The following is a 15,008-nucleotide window of genomic DNA, read 5'->3' as shown; positions in this document are numbered from 1 at the left end:
TGGACAAGCAGGGCGATCACCTATCCTAGAGTTTGTGGCCTCGGCCACCTCCACTAGGATGCTTCCCTCCACGGGAGGTTTTGGAGCCGTTCTTGCCCTAGGCAGGAAAGGGCTTTTTAGATACCTTGATGTCCGTTACTGCAGTCCTGTTTGTTGTTCTTGTAAAGGCCGGATGTGGACTGCTTGACCCCCTCTGCGGGTCTTGTAATTTTCAATGAGGACTTTGGCAGAGTTTAAGAGTTCTTAGACTTTTCCTCAGAGGGAAGAAGGTCTCTAGCATAGAAGGTTTAGGTGTTACAACTTTCTATTGGTCACCCGTAGGGGGAAGGATGGAATCCTCCATGGTTTCAAGAGTACTTTGCGATTTCGCGGGACTTCCTCAAGGAGCGAAGGCTGGAAAGAGTCGGCTAAGGACTCTTTCCTGCGAGAACTTGGTCTGAACTGATGAGTGTGTCACAGGAGATGTGGGCATGGCAACACTTGACCTTTCCTTAGACACCCTGATGGGTGTGATGCCGTTCTAGCAAATGTTGACAAACGTTGACGAGTTGCTGATGTGACTGCCGTTTGCCTGCCAATCGTTTAGGGGATCAGCGATACGGCGAACGGCGAGCAGAAAGGGGCTAGTGTTGTTTGCCTTCCAATCTTTTCGGAGAACAGCGAGTAGCTGGTGAACGGCGAGCAGAGGGTGACTGGCGAGCAGTTGAAGGCTGCTGGTGGGCTGCCGAGCGACGAGCTGTCCGCGATTGGCGAATCGGCTATCAGTGAGCCAAAGATGAGCAGCAAACCATAGGTGAGCGGTGAACAGCTAAACGTTGGCGAGCGCTGAGCGGCTGACCACTAGCGAGCGGGAAATGGCTAACCGCTGGTGAACAGCGAATGGAGGGTGACTGATGAATACTGTAGTCAAAGGCTGCCTGGTCAGTTGTTGAGCTGCCGTCGATCGGCGGGTTTACTAGGCGATTGGTGGGTTGGCGATCGAAGGGTTGAAGGTGAACAACGAACCGCTAGAGAAGGCTGTGAACGGTAAACCGCTGCATGAAGACGGGTCAGCGAAGGACGAGTGACTGGGTAGATAAAACCAGCTGGAGAGTGGTGAGTCACAAACTGGATTTCATTGAAGAGCAGGTGGCGAGGAGAATTGGGCTGGCGAATGACAAGACTGAGGAGAGTCTGAGGACACATGCAAAGGGTGATCAGCAAGATGCCTATCGGCAATCAGTGATCGGCCAGCTGGAGATTGACAATCGGCAAAAGGACGAGCAGGCGATCGGCGTGGAGATCAGCGGTCAGCGATTGCAATTGGCAAGCTGGCAAGGTGAACTGATGATTGACAAGCTGGCGATCAGCGTGCTGATGTTGAGAGGGCTGCAAAATAAACAAGCTCCAAGGAACAGCAGATTGGCAAGCTGGAGATCTGCGATCAGAGACCGGAAGGCTGGCGAGCTGGAGATCTGCGATCAGAGACCGGAAGGCTGGCGAGCTGGAGATCAGCAATCCGGTTATTGGTGATTGGCGAGCTAGAGTTCGGAGATCTGAGGCGACGCTTGGAGAGCTGGCGATCGACCAATCGGATGAGCATAGGAACAGCAGTTATGTTTCGACGATCGGAGAGTTGCCAATCGGTGAGCTAGCGATCGGCAAGCTAACAATCGACGATTGGCGAGCTGGCGATCGGAGATCGGCAGGCTGGCAAGCTGGTGATCACCAAGCTGGAGATCAGCAATCGGCGAGCTGGAAACAGACAAAAAATTATCGGCGAGCTGGCGATTGACAATGGCTTAAAGCCATGACACCGGGTCACAGCTCTGGCCCAATGCAACCTCGGGGGCCAGAAACACAGGGCCACAACACCTGTCCCATTTGGCTACCGCGGTAGCTGGGGACCCAAGGTGTGGACCCACTGGTCTAAAACACGAAACCATGACTCAAGGTCATGGCTCAGGCTCCATGTATCAGCCATGCCAAGCTTAAACAGAGCCATAACACTAGTCCCGTATGGCTACCGAGGTAGTCAGAGACCCGAGCCTGGCCCCAGCGGGGCAATAGCTCAAGGCCGTGACAGGTTGGGAGCCACTCTGGTACCACCCAACATTCTTAAGAGAGGCAGTGTTAAAAGGAACCCTTCATACAACTACAGTTAACAAGACTTCCTCAACTTTTTCCTCTACTTCATCTTAGAAGAAGAGAACAGTTGGAAGTCAAAGAGGACAACAAGGAAGAGTGGTCAGAGGAAGAAGAACACATGTTTCCTCCTCTTTCCAGCACTACCCTCAGGCTCTGATCGCAGAGGCGTCAAAAGTATGAGAAACCCAAACAATGATGGTTCTAAAGGGAAGAAATCACAAGGGTTGCTCCATCAGGAATCACAACACTTTGGAACGCTACAGGGAAAAAAGTCACACTTACAGGGGAGCGGTACAAGGGTAGGAGTAAAGCACAGAAGAAGGGGCAGGGTCAGAGAGATGCCCATGAAGCCCCCTTTCCAGACACCAGGGTAACAAGAACTTTTGGCCATAGGTAGTAGGTTGGCCAGGCCACCAGCCACCCATTGAGATACTACCGCTAGAGAGTTATCGGGTCCTTTGTCTGGCCAGACAGTACTACATTGGATCCTTCTCTCAGGTTACGGTTCTTTACCTTTGCCTACACATACACCGAATAGTCTGGTCTATTCTTTACAGATTCTCCTCTGTCTTTATGCACCTGACAACACTTAGATTACCAAACAATTCTTCTTCACACAAGGGGTTAAACTACTGCACTGTAATTGTTCAGTGGCTACGTTCCTCTTGGTAAGGGTAGAAGAGACTCTTTAGCTATGGTAAGCAGCTCTTCTAGAAGGACACTCCAAATTCAAACCATTGTTCTCTAGTCTTGGGTAGTGCCATAGCCTCTGTACCATGGTCTTCCACTGTCTTGGGCTAGAGTTCTCTTGCTTGAGGGTACACTTGGGCACACTATTATGTCTAATTTCTCTTCCTCTTGTTTTGTTGAAGTTTTTATAGTTTATATAAGAAATATTTATTTTGATGTTACTATTCTTAAAATATTTTATTTTTTCTCGTTTCCATTCCTCACTGAGCAATTTTCCCTGTTGGGGCCCCTGGGCTTATAGCATCCTGCTATTCCAACAAGGGTTGTAGCTTGGCAATTAATAATAATAATAATAATAATAATAATAATAATAATAATAATAATAATAATAGGGGTCCCAGGGAGGGGTAACCCCTGCAGACATCACCAGGAACACTGACACTTCCTTCACCAATGGCATCACCAAGGAGACACGGCACTGGGAGCCTACCTGAAAGCCCAGAGAAGCCAAAACCTTTTCCAGGTCACATTCGTCGTCAGCAATAGCACAAACGGAGAAGTGTTTCCAACCTCCGATAGGATGCAGGAAACACAGAAAGAACCCCACATGCCACTAGCAACTAAAAGTCTGCTGATGTTGGTGTAAGGGCTCATTGCTCCTGCAGCACACTTCCTACGGAATGAACCAAGCATATGCCTACCACTACAAGGAGGCTACAACCTACATCTGCACCAGGGAATGATTGAAAACAATCATTTCCCTAGCATGAGCACAGAGAATATGAGTCTACAGCCATTTAAAAAAAAATGCATATAAAATCCATCCTCCCAAGATCAAGTGTCTTGCTTCACAATCACAATCAACACGAGCATTCACTTACTAAAAGAACAAGAAAATGAAAAGTTCTCTTAATGGTGCATCAGTACACCTGTACTTGATGCAGCCAAAAACATAAATGAAGAGACTTTGACAGGTCAAGTGGAACACTCCTTGCACTCACTCCCACCTGTCGCTTAACTGCTCGTAAAACGATTCAACAGTCATTCAGCTTTGTTGAAAACATACTTCCTACCTAAAGGACGATGGTTTGTGTTAGAATAGTAACAAATCAGTGTCTCTACTTCAAATGAACATATCAAATTATTTTTATTTGTAAAAAGCAAGGATATAATTAATGAAAAATAAAATAACACAATAAAGCCATAATAGAAAGTTATTATCAGCAGATATGTCTTACCTTAGTCTTCCCATCAAATCCTTCTCCTTCATCAGTAATTCTAAGAGTCTTTTAGAAGCAAAATTATAAGTTCGTTCAATAACTTCAGCATACGAGTTGTCCCGCATATTGTAAGACAGCTTCTGTTGATCTGGGCTGGTAACATTAGGATCTGTGTATGCATGTCAAGGTTAATAGACCTCATCATTTCAATGCAAAACATTTTGAAAATTAAATAAATAAAAATTCATTCTAACTATGCTAGTCACGACTGATGATCCGAAGAAATAACTTTACACATTGCTAAAAGTATGTCATGGAAATATTAAAGTGAAAAACCGTTTGAAAGGTCACCAATATCCCAACACAACATTTACATAAGGCATTATAACTAAGAAAAACCTGAATAACAATTCTGAAACTCTTTCTTACACCAGGACACTTCTTTCTCAACTGAATATCAACGTAAACCTCAAGACCTATGTATGTATGAAATGGTCATAAACAGTATCCTTTCACACTGACAATCCGGCCAATTTTTTAATAACATATCTTTAAATTAAATTGTCAAAACAATTTTTGGTTATGAAAAAAAGTAGAAATAGAATCAACTTCACAAAAGATTCTATATGAATAAAATAATTAGGTAGCATTGGTAAGTATACATAAAACCAATGTCATGCACTACTTAAAAGAAAATAAAGATACTTAGGATAGTTTATGCATTTTTTTAATAAAAATATGACAAATTTGGAAATAATTTCTATTTTCCTAACCATTCAAGCCTGAAACTCTTTACTATGGAGATACAGTATAATTTGGTAATAGCTGAAACTAGCCATAAAACTTTTGGTGAGGTGTAACTACCCACTACTAGTTGGGGGGGGGGGTTTCGCAGGGGGTACGACCTACCACCCCACTCACACAAGCAGTAGACAAAACAAGCCACTTTGTAATTACAGGCAGGACTTTCAAGGGTAGGTAATAGTGCGCCAGTATGTACTGTATAAAGAGCTTAAGGTTTTTATGGTTAGCAAAAATACAATTTATATCCAAATTTGTCATTCGATGAGGCACCAAATACAAACCTTTCAGCTCTTTACTATGGAGACTCACGTTTAGGTGGGTGAAAGTCCAAAACTAACTGGCTGGTCACTGACCTGGAGCAAACTCTTGTGCTTCGTACGAGCTGTGAAGGAGCGTACACTATCACCTCGCTATCTCTCATGGAGAGATAACAGCCTGAGCAATAGTGCGAGGGTGTGAGAACTAAGCATGGTGACTCAATCAGGTAAGACACACCCTGAAGCTAAGCTCCTCTCTTACCTGGACATTGTGCGATTCCTACCTCACTGGGAGATCGGGGACATAACAAATATATTTCATATATCAGGTTACACAAGGGACAATGGTACCCACCTGCAGTCAGAGGTGGTTAGCTTGCAGAGTTTCTTGGATGCTCAAACCAAAAGAGAGGGGAAAATGAAAGGCAAAAAGGCCAGTCATACGCACATTCATACTAGACTTACAACCGAGTAACATCTGCCCTCAACCGACTGCTACTTGTCCTACAAAGGAACTGAGGTGTTACTGACCATGTTTTGTGCAGCCACCACAGGACCTATGGAGAATGTGTCAAGGCTCCTGTGGGCTACATCTTGCACGTAGTGGGCTGTGAACATTGTTTGACATTTCTACATGCCCGCTTGTAAGATCTGCATCACATTGAAGTTCTTCTTGAATGCCAGGGATGTGCTAACACCCCAGACATCATGAGCTCTAGGTCTACAGTTAAGATAAATCCAGTACGAGTGGAGGCCTCTTTCAATCACCTTCCTGATCCAGGAAGAGATCAAGTTTTTAGTGATTCTCCACAAGAACCTGCCTGTACTTATGAACAGTCCATTGACCAGCAGATGAGCTTGAATGTTTTGTTTAAGGTATTTCCTCTGAGACCTAACAAGGCATTGTAACAGCTGATCATAGCCATTTATTTGACTCTCAATCCAGAATGGCCTGAATCTAGGATCCCCTACAACAGGATTTTGAGTCTTAGCTTCAAACTCAGGGGTGAAGTTAATTGTCACTTTCCCCCATCTCCTTGAAAGATTGACTGATGTCATAGGATAGACCGTGTATCTCGCTGACTCTTTTAGCAGAGGCCAGAGCAAACAGGAAAACCGTCTTTAGGGTCAGGTCACGATCTGAGGACCATCTAACAGGTTTATAAGGCATATCTTTCAGGGATTGCAGTACACATACATTCCAAAGGGGTTGTCTGACTTCTGACTGAGGGCATGTGAGCTAAAAGCTTCGTATGAGGACAGAGAATTCCATCGAGGAGGAAATGGTAACTTCGTTCAGTCTAAAGGCAAGGTGTAAGGCTGAGCGATAACTTTCCGCCCACGACCTAAACCATAAAAGATATACCATTTCACTTGATAGACGTCAGAAGACGACTCATGGAGGTAGCCAGCCATCCTCCTCGCAACTGGCAGTGAAAATCCTTGCGTCGTGAGAAGTTGCTTGATAACTTGCATATGTGAAGCCGTAGAAAAACTACTGCTCTGTGGAATATCTTCAAATGTGGTTCAGCCCCATGGAGCATCCACCTCTGCCATCTGCACTGTAGGCAACCTCCCACAGGTGAACTGGACGTCATCCTCTTTTCACTCCATTACCTCTCCTGTGGCCTTTGGGTCGAAAAGGCTGCCTTTGACCCTAATTCCTCGTTACTGCCTGCTGCGGATATTGGGGACCCCTCTTCTACCCTTGCAGTTTTGCCGTTGGGGAATGCCGCTAAGGTGGTGCCACCGAGTAAGGATGAGGCATGGCAAGGAGAAGAGAGTCGTGAATCACCTTCCTCCAGCTCTACGTAACTGCCTTAATACTCCACATTAAAGAGGGAAGGGCCATCCATCGGTATGTTACGTAGTCTCATCACTTCTCTCCTTGGCACTTGCTTCCTGAATCTTGAGACTGTTATATGTTACGTTGAATTTATGTACAGTATACTGTATTACAAAATTTGTGAAAATAGCTCCAGTATGTAAATGTATATATAACATAATTCATTTTATTTCATATATGTCAAAATAAAAATAAAACAATTAATTTTTATACATGTCAATATATTTGTGGAATGAAAATATCATTGTTTAACTTCTACGAGATTTCTTGACTCTACTTCGGTGCCAGTGTCTGACGGGCGAGAGGTATACAGTGCAAGATGGTTCGAGAATGGGTTCGTCGCATGGCGTCATGTTGCATATGATAGTCCCGGAAGCTTCTAGTGTATCACAAATATTTGGGAGTATTGGTCCAGCGTATATAAAGGACAGGTGACGTACGGGTGAAAGCAGAGAGACAAGAGAGACCTGACTGAACACTAATTGTGTTTAGAGACATTCTTCAGCTACACCCTCTGTGCCTCTGGAGTTTAGTGACTAACACAACGATAAAATATTTTGAAGAAGACAAAAAAGCCTTAATCAACTTTAATGATTAAAAGCAGAAGCCATATTTCTTCGTGTCAACATTTTATGTCTGAAACTACTCAATGCCCTCTGTCCCTCGCTGTATAGAAGTTTGGAAAGTCAACGTCCTACTTCGTAACAACTTTGTATATTTATCCATTAGTTTTGGTGTGCCGTGAGTATTTGGTGGATTTTTGTGTACAGTGAACCCTCGCTACTTCGCGGTTCGACCATCGCGGATTCACCACTTCGCGGATTTTTTCCATAACCCATATATATACAGTAACATATATACATATATATGTATGCATGTATTTATGTATATATGTATGTATGTATGTATGTATATATGTAGGTATGTATGTATATGTGTATACATATAAATATATATATATATATATATATATATATATATATATATATATATATATATATATATATATATATATATATACACACACACACACACACACACACACATATATATATATATATATATATATATATATATATATACATATATATATACATATATATATATATATATATATATATATATACATATATATATATATATATATATATATATATATATATATATATATATAAATATATATATCTAAAGTAGGAAGATGTGATGTAGTTCTAAGGGAATAGTATGGGAAATATGTCTGGGTAATAAGCAAAGCTCTACCTCCAGTTTGTTTCTTCATTATGATCAGAGATAAATGTAAACAAAACATTGGTTGCCATTTTTTAACGTGCTCTTTAGCGTGTTTAGGAAACGCATGATATAAAATTGCCTTTAATATTTGTGCCTGTTTTAGTTTAGGGTACTGTAGTACATGCATTAAGTGTTCTGTACATTAAAGGGTAGTTTGTTAACAGTACTACGTACAAGGGAAGGTTTTAAAAGTCTGAATATACATGTTGAATAAATAGGTAAATATGGTGTCACTACTTCGCGGATTTTCACCTATCGCGGCCGCGTCTGGAACCTATCTACCGCGATAAACGAGGGTTCACTGTAATGCTATAAATATTTATGTAAAATCTTAAGTATAGTTTTATTTTCTGTTTGCTGGCTATTATTTCCATATTGCTGTTAATGTTTAGCTATTGTTTCGTAAACCTTTTGAATAGATTTTTGCTTGACCTACGTCGTATACTGTACAATAGTTAAATGTAACAGAATTGGGGGCCTATATCCGGGATCTGAATTGTTATTCTGTTTGTAATTCAAACCTTATTCGTGAAGCAAACCTTTGTGAATTGTATAAAATAGCCAGCAAACATGTCAGAGTTTAAGGCATCCGAGTTTTTTGATGAATTTTGAGAGGATCCACAAGTTGAGAAGTTATGGGATCTCAAGAAATCTAGCTTAGTGAGTTTAGGCAAACATCTTGAGCTTATTGTTAAACATGTGTTAATTCAGCATTTGGTTGAAGACAATGTGTTACCTCAGAATGTGTTAGATAAGATTAGTAGTGAACCAGTGATATTAGGTTCATCGGCTATAGGACTTGAATAACTTAGAATAGAGGCTGAGCATGAGAAATCAAAATTAGAAGCCGAGTTAAAACGTGAACAGTAAGAAGCTGAGGCTGAAAGAAGGGAAGCAGAATTTAGGCATGAACAATCACAAGCTGAGTTAAAGCATCATGAAATAAATGTTCAGAAAGAGTTAGAACTTGAAAAAATTAAACAGGCTAATTCTAATGATACAGGTCAAACTAGGTCTGATATTTTTAACAATGATAGAGCTATGCCACCTTTTAATGAAAAGGATTTAGATGAATATTTTGTCTGTTTTGAAAGAAAAGCTAAGAAATGTAAATGGACAGCAAAAATTTGGCTAATATGTTATCAGGAGTTTTGTGCGGTAGGGCACAAAAAGTTTATGCTTCTATTCCTGAGGATAGAGTAGATAATTATGAATTCTTGAAAAATGCAATTTTACAAGCATATGAATTAACTCTCAAAGCTTATAGAATGAAGTTTAGGAGTTGGACAAAACAAGATAAGCAGACATATGTAAAATTTAATAAGCAGACATATGTAGAATTTAATAGAGAACAATCAGATTGGTTTGATACATGGTGTAAAGCAGCAGAGTGTAAGGATAATTTTGATAGATAGAGAGAAATTATTTTAATTGAACAGCTTAAGAATCGTGTTAGTGAGAATATTAAGGTTTACTTAAATGAAAGAAAGTTATCTACCCTTCATGAAACAGCTGTATGTGCTGATGATTATGTACTGGCTCACGAAGAGTCTAGGTCTAATAATAAAAAGTTAAATAGGTTAAAAAACTGTAGGGACACAGATAAGTATACTAATACTGATGATGTAGATCAAAGGTCTAATTCTGATTTGCATGTCAAGTCTCAAAGCAGAAGTTTTAATAGCAATTCTATTACTAGCAGTTCTTTAGTATGTAATTATTGTAAGAAACCAGGCCACACAGAGTCTGAATGTTTTAAGTTGAAAAGGAAAGAAGCTAAAACTGTGGCTCATGTAACTCTACAAAAGTCTCGTTACAGTGTACTACCTACAGAGGTTAACATGACAAATGACCATGTTTTTTACAGGAAACCTGTTAATTCCAGTGTTTGTTACAGACCTGTTGATAAGGTTTTCAAGCCATATACTCCTAAGGGGTTTGCTGCTGTTGTTGGTGGCTCACTACACCCTGTTTGGATCATGTGTGATACTGGTTGTGCCCAGTCACTTGTTTCGAGGGAAGCTGTCCCCGTGACTTGAGCATTCGTTTATTGGGAAGTATGCTCCTGTTTATGGGGTTGGTGCCCATCCTTGCATTCCCTTGCATCGTATGGATATTCATTGTGACTGGTTATCATGGCCTGTTGTTGTTAGTCTGGTTTCTGAGTTACCTACTAATGGTATTCAATTTTTGCTTGGTAATGACTTGGTAGATGAGAATGTTGATGTCTGACTAAAGATGTTTAATGAGCCAGTTCTTGATCAGGAGTTGGAGGTTTTCCGTCCTAATTTGTCTACTTTGTTTTCTTCGAGTGCTGAGACTCGTGAGAAGACCCCGAGTTCTACCAGCACATCATAAAATGATGTGTAGGTTCGTGATAATGTCTCCACTGTTGTTTTTTCTCCCAACTTGCCAAGTGAAAACTCGTTGGTTTGTATTTCTGTTTCCACTAATAATTGTTCTACTGACCTATCTCGCAAAGATACGTTAGTTTATAATATTTGCACAACTGTTGACTGTTCTACTAACATGTCTAGTAATGATGTGTTTGTTCCTGATAATGTTTCCTCTGTCAACTGTTCTACCAACGTTTTGGTTTGTAATGTCATGTCTACTATTTGTTCTATTAACTTGTCTCGTAAAGACATATTAGTTTGTGTTGATTCTCCTTTTGAGAATTCTAATGACCTATCTTTTGAAGGTACTTTACTTGTGATGATGTCTCCTCCTGTGATGATGTTAACTTGTCCGAGACATTTTCGTTTGATCGATTTAATAATGATTTTACCTATTCCAGACATGTGTCAGAAACAACTAATATTTTTCTATTCAATGAATATTGTAATTCTAAGTCTGATTCAAAGATGATTGTAACTGAGAAGTCAGACGAATCTATTGTTCAGGTTATTATCCTTGTAAATCAAAATGATAATGTTCTTAGCCTTACTTATGAACAACCTATGACTGTTCATTTTGAAGTGAGTAGGATTTTGAATTATGATATAAAACAATTTTATTTGCATGATATTTGGCAGGATGTGAATCAGTTTTATTATGCTTGCCCTAATGCCAAGCTATTGTGCAATCAAATCAGTCTTATCTGAAATCCTCTCTAATGTACATTCCTGCATTTGATGTATTATTTTGTGATGTTCTTATACATGATGTTGAACTGAGAACGAAAATGGTCATAGGTTAAATGTTACTTGTGAATTTTGTATCTGATAAGAAGAAACCTTGTAGTTTTCATTTTAATGATTTTTATTGATATTTTGTGATTATCAACTAAGTAAAATTTTGAAGTTTCACTTAGATTTTGTAATGCAAAATTTTATTTTATTTTTATTGAAATGAAATATTTGTATTTGTAAGCTTGTACGATAAGATTATTCTGTTTGCATTTGTGAGAATTTGTTGGTTAATGACCCCCAACTATTTGCTAGGCAGGGGGATTTATGTGTTACGTCAAATTTATGTATACTGTATTGCAAAACTTATGATGAAAATAGCTTATTCTTTCATGTATGTAAATGTAAATCTAAAATATTTCAGAATACAATTAATTTTTATATATGTTAATGTATTTGTGGAATGAAATTATCTCTGTTTGACTTCTACGGGAGTTCTCAATTCTACTTCGGCACCAGTTGTCTGAAGAGCGAGAGCTATGCAGTGCAAAATAATTTGAGAAAGAGGTCCTCACGTGGCGTCACGTTGTGTATGCTAATCCCGAAAGCTTCAAGTGCATCACAAATATTCGGGAATATTGGTCCTGCATATATAAAGGACAGGTGACGTACGGGAGAAAGCTGAGAGACGAGTGAGACTCTTCTGAACACTTCTCATGTTTGGGGACATTCTTCAGCTACACCCTCTATGACTGGAGTTTAGTGACTACACATATATACACACATACGTATACCAAGGCACTTCCCCCAATTTCGGGGGTAGCCGACATCAAACAAATGAAAAAAAGGGGGGGCCTTTCCTCTCTACGTTCTTCCCAGCCTGACAGGGGACTCAACCAAGTTCGGCCGGTACTGCTAGAGTGCCACAGCCCACCCTACCCCATTATCCACCACAGATGAAGCTTCATAACGCTGAATCCCCTACTGCTGCTACCTCCGCGGTCATCCAAGGCGACTGGAGGAAGCAGCAGGGCCTACCGGAACTGCATCACAATCGCTCGCCATTCATTCCTATTTCTAGCACACTCTCTTGCCTCTCTCACATCTATCCTCCTATCACTCAGAGCTTTCTTCACTCCATCCATCCACCCAAACCTTGGCCTCCCTCTTGTACTTCTCCCATCAACTCTTGCATTCATCACCTTTAGCAGACAGCCATTTTCCATTCTCTCAACATGGCAAAATCACCTCAACACATTCATATCCACTCTAGCAGCTAACTCATTTCTTACACCTGTTCTCTCCCTCACTACTTCATTCCTAAACCTATCTACTCGAGATACACCACCCATACTCCTTAGACACTTCATCTAAAAACACATTCAATTTCTGTCTCTCCGTCACTTTCATTCCCCACAACTCCGATCCATACATCACAGTTGGTACAATCACTTTTTCATACAGAACTCTCTTTACATTCATGCCCAACCCTCTATTTTTTACCACTCCCTTCACTGTCCCCAACACTTTGCATCCTTCATTCACTCTCTGACGTACATTTGCTTCCACTCCACCATTTTCTGCAACAACAGACCCCAAGTACTTAAACTGATCCACCTCTTCAAGTAATGATAAAATATTTTCAAGGAGACAAAGAAGCCTGAATCAACTTTCATTATTAGAATCAGAAGCCATATTTCTTCATGTCAACATTCTATATCTGAAACTACTCAATGCCCTCTGTCCCTCATTGTATAAAAGTTTGGAGAGTCAATGTACTACTTTGTAACAACTTTGTATATTTATCCATTAGTTTTGTTGTACCGTGAGTATTCGGTGGATTTTTGTGTAATACTGTAAATATTTATGTTAAATCTTGAATATAGTTTTATTTTCTGTTTGCTGGCTATTATTTTCTATTGCTCCTAATGTTTACCTATTGTTTCATAAACATTTTGAATAGATTTTTGCATAACCTACATCGTATACAATAGTTGAACGTAACAGAGACGACAACATCCCACCACCTTAAAAGCCAGTTGACCCACTGGTTAAGGAGGATGTCAATCAAGAACTCAACAGTCTGGGCTCCAGAAAGAAGGGAGACGGACATCGCCTCCCTGCTCTGTTCGGTGGAAAAGTCATCAGTCCTGAAAATATACTCTACTGACCCTAACCCCTAATCTCGCCATAAAGTAGCTTGCAAAAAAACTTTTGGCCACCCACATCATGTTTGCACCGTCCGCTGCAGAGAACCCCACCAAAATGGAGGAGGGCTTATCCAAAGGTAGAATTGCCGGATCTAGAGGGACGGGACAGGTCGTCGTCTACTTCCTTTTCCTACATACAGCTGAGGAAGTAACCAAAACAAGCTAATGGACCTCAAGGACTGTGTCTCTCCTGCCACTTGAGCATATGCTCTCTTTATGGCACCCCTAACCCCCTCAAGCAAGACAAAGCTACTTTAGCCTTGATCGGCCTGGGAGTGTCATATAAGAGATCCAGGGTGGTGTCTTTTCCCTCCACTGAAATAGGGTCTGGCTCCCCCAAGGAGTTGACCTTCCTAATGTAGGACAGGACCTGCAAAAAGGCATAGTTGGCATCTTTCTGCTCCAAGGGAGAGATCTTTGGGGCTGGTGGATGGAGGCAGCACACCCTCAGAGTGATCAGATCCATAATCAGAGGGTTCTTCCTCTCAAAAGCTCACATCCATAGGATCCCAGGTTCAAAGTCGTCAACCGATCTATAAGTAGGGGACTGAGACCTCGGGGGAGAGACCACTGTGGTTCGGTTGTATAGGAGCAGACCTGGAATATGTGGTGTGTTCCCTGGAACCCTGTTGGCCAGCGACCAAGGTCCAATTATTTGGAATTGTCCTCACGTCCTTTCGTTCTCGTGGGCAGATGATGAAGTCTGTGAAAAGCAAAGTGGTGTCCCTCCTCACCAGTTCCCTAAGTCAAACCACCTCAACCAGGCATGGGAGAAGGGAAAGGCACCCTGGGTGCTGAAGAAGTTGGGTCCACCGGATCGAGATCTATTGGTATGACTCGATAGTTGTCCATATACGAGATCTCCCTCTGAGATCTCAAGCCTCTACTCATTCTTGGATGGAATGAATTCCCCGGAGGAGTGATATCTGCTCGCTGACCCCGTCTCTTCTTCCTCGCCTTGATGGGGATGATGCCTAGTGTCTCCCAAGCAGGGTCATGGTCAATGTCAAATGCCTTGGTATGAAGATATTGGTCATATGTAGAAGACATCTGCCAGGATGAAGACTGTGACATTGCTGGATGAACAGGTTTCTGAAAACTCCTGCATTTAAGGACAGATGAAGAACTACTCTCCGTAGCTTGAACTGCTGGAGGAGCTTGGGTTGGTCTTGAGGCTGCCTGCTTAATCGGCTTCAGTAGGTCTCCAAACCAAGACTTCTTTGACAAGGTGACCACCTTCGAAGGGGCATCAACCTGTCTCCTCAGTGGAGGTGAGTGCATGCAAGGCATGCCTTGACAACGCGTGTGTACACATAGTGAGCGCTGAGAAGGTGCGCTGTGTTGATGGGGTGAGCAAGCACATAGCGAGGGCTGGACTGGTGTGCGTTGGTTAGGCGAGTGCTAGTGAGAAAACAGCTGGTGGGAGGTGGTAAGGT

At 41.4% G+C, this 15,008-nt stretch overlaps 1 protein-coding gene across 1 annotated transcript in view; it reads right to left on the bottom strand.

Moving 5' to 3' along the window:
- LOC137630696 (gamma-tubulin complex component 2-like) overlaps nucleotides 1-15,008 on the bottom strand; it is a 250,855-nt gene that overhangs the window by 103,168 nt on the left and 132,679 nt on the right. Inside the window, 1 exon segment of the mRNA XM_068362328.1 lies at nucleotides 4,056-4,206. Coding sequence (XP_068218429.1) covers nucleotides 4,056-4,206 — 151 coding nt within the window.

The sequence above is a fragment of the Palaemon carinicauda genome, chromosome 38, assembly GCF_036898095.1.
Source record: "Palaemon carinicauda isolate YSFRI2023 chromosome 38, ASM3689809v2, whole genome shotgun sequence".
NCBI lineage: Eukaryota > Metazoa > Arthropoda > Malacostraca > Decapoda > Palaemonidae > Palaemon > Palaemon carinicauda.
The sequence above is the reverse complement of the archived record's forward strand: the minus strand, read 5'-3'. Positions and strand labels throughout refer to the sequence as shown.